This window comes from Sinocyclocheilus anshuiensis, unplaced genomic scaffold (assembly GCF_001515605.1).
Source record: "Sinocyclocheilus anshuiensis isolate Anshui unplaced genomic scaffold, SAMN03320099.WGS_v1.1 scaffold55, whole genome shotgun sequence".
Taxonomy (NCBI): domain Eukaryota; kingdom Metazoa; phylum Chordata; class Actinopteri; order Cypriniformes; family Cyprinidae; genus Sinocyclocheilus; species Sinocyclocheilus anshuiensis.
Window position 1 is genome coordinate 3,048,242 of NW_015549647.1, and position 5,495 is coordinate 3,053,736.

At 40.1% G+C, this 5,495-nt stretch overlaps 1 protein-coding gene across 1 annotated transcript; it reads left to right on the forward strand.

The window, feature by feature from the left end:
• The first annotated feature begins 2,413 nt into the window (after positions 1-2,413).
• Positions 2,414-4,509, forward strand: LOC107660136 (C-X-C chemokine receptor type 4-like). The gene is made up of 3 exons (XM_016449370.1): positions 2,414-2,477; positions 2,574-3,392; positions 3,835-4,509. Exons 1-3 carry the CDS (start codon positions 2,463-2,465, stop codon positions 4,081-4,083), a joined length of 1,083 nt encoding a protein of 360 aa, XP_016304856.1. The 5' UTR covers positions 2,414-2,462; the 3' UTR covers positions 4,084-4,509.
• The last annotated feature ends 986 nt before the right edge of the window (positions 4,510-5,495 follow it).

Below are 5,495 nucleotides of genomic sequence, written 5' to 3' on the forward strand. Positions count from 1 at the left end.
TTAACGCGTTAAGGATTGTAAAATTAATCGCATGCGTTAACGCGTTAACGATGACAGCCCTAATATATATATATATATATATATATACACATATATATATATATATATATTCAATTGATTAAAAGTGACAGTAAAGATATTTATATTACAAAGATTTCTGTTTCAAATAATGCAAGTGTTTTGAACTTTCTATTCACAAAAAAATGAGCAGCACAATTTCACCATTGATCATTATAAGAAATGTTTTGGAGCAGCAAATCATCATATTAGAAAGATTTCTGAAGGATCATGTGACACTGAAGACTGGAGTAATGGATGATGAAAATTCAGCTTTGCCATCACAAGAATAATTTACATTTCAAAAACATATTAAAATAAAAATGTATTTTTTTAAATGTAATAATTTTTCCAACAATATTACTATTTTTCTGTATTTTTATCAAATAAATGCAGCCTTGGTAAGCAATTAATTTAACTGTATATATTTACTAATTTGTTTATCAAATATAAATAATATACATGTAATACATTTTGACAATAAAATTTGTTTATAAACAAACAATTAAGTACAACAGATTTTGAAGGCACACACATACATGTGATCACCTTACAACTCTCCCAGTTTGAGAAGCAGTTCGCTGGAACCCATCTCTGTTGGCTGGGGACAGGTGAAAACACATGTTCTCCCATAGGAAAGCACACACACACACAAGCACACATACACACATTACCAAAGGGTTTTTGTCTCTGAGAACTGCCATTCCTTGCTCTCAACAACCATCGATAGGTCTGACCTCTCATTTTAGCCAGGTGTCCCAACCACACTACATCTCTGTTCACTAAGCAGTATCTGTGCCTGTTACAACCCAGTATTGAATGACTGAGATATTATAGAATAGTATGGGGTGTTCTCTTCTTAGGGGTAAAGGGGGACTCTTTGTGCTAATTTATCATTGTGCTTATGATGCCAATTGTCTTAGCCTCCACACAATGCCATTTTAAATTACACTACAGTAAACAGAACATAATAAATACAAATCTTAAGTGTCACATTTTCCCACTTGTCCCACTATACACTATAAACATAGGGGACATGTATGCATATAAATGAGTTAAGTTCATTTTACTATGGGGTTTGGGTGTTTTGAACAAAGGGAGAACTGTACGATCTGTGATCACTCAGACTGCCTCTGTGATTTTATCTGATCATCCACACATTAGCACCTTCTAAATGTGATAAAACAGCCATTCAAAGTATGCAAAACATAAACAGCTCAGAGCAATTAAGGGATTAACATACAGTGTGTATCTATGCTCAAAACCCTCCTTATTTTCTGATTTAATTTAAGTTCAATTATTGTTCACATGGAAAGTGTTTGTGTATACTTTTCATAGACCAACCTCAAAGTATGACAACACTTTCACAAGTGTGTGTGTGTGTGTAATCTTCTGATCTGAATCTGGCTGGCCGGCTGATCTGGCTGAATGTCATTTAAACGTGTTTTGAGAGTTGTAGTGAGTGAGCCACTTCGTTGGGAATTTAACGTCACTATCACAATTAAACTGACAGCCATTCCTGATGCTTACCAAACACATTTAATGTAAATATACAGGCAAACACGTCACGTACAACCTTAAACTGTATTGGGGAAAGTTACTTTTAAAAGTAATGCATTACTTCCTAACAAAGTAACAAATTACGTTACTTAGTTACTTTTTATGGAAAGTAGTGCATTTTGTTACTTTTTCTCATCTGCCTCATTTTTCCCTCTTCAGAAACAAACAAAAAAAATCTAGTTTATCTAAAGTCATTTTTAGCTTATTAGTATGGTTGATCATCGAAGGTCAGCAGCAAAGATACTGGTTAATAAAATGGAATTAAATACATAAAGGATATTTGTGTTGTTGGATATATATCTAAAGGATATAGAGCTGTCAGTCAATACACGAGAAAACAAAGTAACTGGCCTTACTTATTTTGAAAAAGTGACAGATATTTTCTTGTAAATTCAAAAGTAATGCATTACTTTACTAGTTACTTGAAAAAAGTAATCTAATTACGTAACTCACGTTACTTGTAATGCGTTACCCCCAACACTGATCATAAAGTACTTTGTTTATCACTATTTGTGAATGGAAATGAACGTATTTGTTGGGATAGGCAAAGTAAACTGTTTTGTTTTGGCTGAAACGCCGATTTTCGTCACAGGACGTTTTCTTCAATCACACACACACACACACACACACACACACACAAAATTTTGATCACGAAAACAGGAAAAGAGTCTTCGCGGAAGACCCAGATGCAGCAACCTGCGAGCGCAGACTAGAGCACGCGCGCTGTTAGTGGGCGGAGCTTCCGCGCGCGAGTGGGGTATTTAAAATCCTCTGAGCTCCACAGAACTTTAGAAAGTCACTGTAGGCTTACTGGAGACTGAGAGCACTGAAGGAGTGTTTTAAAGATGGCATATTACGAAGTAAGACAACAGTTATTTATTTATTTAAAAAAAAAAGGATTTTATTAAGTGAAGTTTGATTGCATTTAAATAACTTTACTGTTCACTTTTTTGCAGCACATCGTCTTTGAAGATGATTTATCAGCTGATAACGGCTCTGAGTTCGGCTCAGGGGACATTGGAGCCAACTTTGAGGTTCCGTGCGACGTGGAGGTTAGTCACGACTTCCAGAGGATCTTTCTTCCAACCGTGTACGGAATCATATTTGTTTTGGGTCTTATCGGGAACGGACTGGTTGTGCTGGTAATGGGCTGCCAGAAGAAATCCAGAACCATGACGGACAAGTACCGTCTGCACCTTTCAGTGGCGGACCTTCTGTTTGTGCTCACCCTGCCGTTCTGGGCCGTGGACGCGGCCAAAGACTGGTACTTCGGGGGGTTCATGTGCGTGGCCGTGCATATGATTTACACGGTGAATTTATACAGCAGCGTCCTCATCCTCGCCTTCATCAGCCTGGACCGATACCTCGCCGTGGTGCGCGCAACGAACAGCCAGGGTCCGAGGAAACTTCTAGCCAATCGCATCATTTACGTGGGCGTGTGGCTCCCCTCCGCGCTCCTCACAGTTCCCGACCTGGTGTTCGCCAAAGCGGAGACCAGCTCTATCCGCACCTTCTGCGAGCGCATTTACCCACAGGACTCTTTCATCACCTGGGTGGTCACTTTCCGCTTCCAGCACATCCTGGTGGGCTTCGTGCTACCCGGGCTTGTGATTCTCATCTGCTACTGCATCATCATCTCCAAGCTGTCGCGCGGCTCCAAGGGCATGCAGAAGCGCAAGGCGCTAAAGACCACCGTGGTTCTGATCGTATGCTTTTTCGTCTGCTGGTTGCCGTATTGCGGAGGGATCCTGCTGGACACGCTGATGATGCTGGAGGTGATTCCTCACAGCTGCGAGCTCGAGCAGGGTCTGCAGAAGTGGATCTTCGTGACGGAGGCTCTCGCGTACTTTCACTGCTGCCTCAACCCCATCCTATACGCGTTTCTGGGGGTGAAGTTCAAGAAGTCCGCCCGCAGCGCTCTGTCGCCCAGCCGGGGGTCCAGTCTGAAAATTCTGCCGAAGAGGAGAGGAGGAATGTCATCTGTATCCACAGAATCCGAATCTTCTAGCTTTCAGTCTAGTTAACACAAGCGCGCACACCTTGGACTGTGAATATGCTTCCAGATATTATATTAATGACATGAAATTACCAGCTATATGTGTTTTATATAGGAAAAACATAGCAAACAGGCTGAGCCTGATTGAAAAGTAGCTAGAATGTAAATAAGTCTGTCAGTATGACATCACATACTGCATTGCTTCCCTGATGATGCTGGAGGTGATTCCTCACAGCTGCGAACTCGAGCAGGGTCTGCAGAAGTGGATCTTCGTGACGGAGGCTCTCGCGTACTTTCACTGCTGCCTCAACCCCATCCTATACGCGTTTCTGGGGGTGAAGTTCAAGAAGTCCGCCCGCAGCGCTCTGTCGCCCAGCCGGGGGTCCAGTCTGAAAATTCTGCCGAAGAGGAGAGGAGGAATGTCATCTGTATCCACAGAATCCGAATCTTCTAGCTTTCAGTCTAGTTAACACAAGCGCGCACACCTTGGACTGTGAATATGCTTCCAGATATTATATTAATGACATGAAATTACCAGCTATATGTGTTTTATATAGGAAAAACATAGCAAACAGGCTGAGCCTGATTGAAAAGTAGCTAGAATGTAAATAAGTCTGTCAGTATGACATCACATACTGCATTGCTTCCAGTATTACTGTAAAATCTCTCTTCATAGTGAAAAGAGGCATTGTGTACAGACGTGTTGATATAGTGTACAAGATGTTTACTGTACATATCATGTAAATAGATTGTTGTTGTTTTTTATCTGGTTCCTTTCTGCACTTATGTAGACCATTGCATTTATTTATTACATGATAAAGGGACAGAATTAGGGTCCATTCCAGGTTTTTAAAAGCTGCTTTGGCAATTTGAAGTCTTTGCAATAAATTTTTGAGTACTCAGTATTGTGTGTGTGTGTGTGTTTTGACCACGTCTCTTAAGCAACTATTTATTGAGCATGATGATGGAGTTTCCCTGCAATGCCCAGTATTGTTTGTACTTTCACTCTGCACAGAGACATGTGACATGTAATGGTAAGCCTGTTACTTTGCACAAAATTCTTTAAAGTAATGTCTGTAATCTCCCCCTCTGAGCATAGGCATCTAGGACGGGGATTCCCTGAGATGTAAACTCTCTCAGGTCTGACCAAACACTACTTGGCGGGATCCCCAACGTGCTGCAGAACCCATTCAACCATGAACAAACACACACACTAACTTTCTTAGATGCAAATAGTGCAGTCTTGTATTGCCATCTTGTTTTGTTTAACTTTCTAAATTTCTTTTCTTTCTACTATCATCTTCATTTGGGCTTTTCTGTTATTTGCCCCCCATAAATGCTTTTACCTCAAAGAGAGTTTGTTTAATCAGGTGGTGCAATAACAAAACTATGTTGCCATGTCTCTAGCAATGATTGGCGGTCGTAACCATAGCCTCTATGAGTCACAAAACCTCATTTTGCATGGTGTAAAATCATATGAAACTGGTTCAGTGTGGTGTCACACGGAAGTGTAGGTAAAAACCCACTATTCGGGTTAAGGAGATCATGCTTGTAATCACATTTGCTAGAAAAGCATAATTCAGTAGACAAATTCCGTTTCTGTGAAACACTTTAGCACTCAACATCCTATAAAATAACTCCAAATGTATTTGGACACTTGACCACATGATACCTCAAAATATTGTATAAAACCATTTAGAGACTGCAAACAAATTATGCTAGAGCTTTTCTCAGAAGTAACTTCATTTTTGTAACTGAGAGGGTGATTTTTAGTGGACGTATGTCAGTTCTCTGCAACCACAGGTGTAGTTTATCACATTGATGGAAATCATTATACATCATAAAAGTGGTTATGGGGCATTCTATTTTGATATATATATAT

Bases quoted from the DNA above. Each gene is read 5' to 3' on its own strand.
- LOC107660136 (XM_016449370.1), top strand. The intron at 3,393-3,834 runs GTGATTCCTCAC...ATGATGCTGGAG, and splicing joins ACACGCTGATGATGCTGGAG to GTGATTCCTCACAGCTGCGA.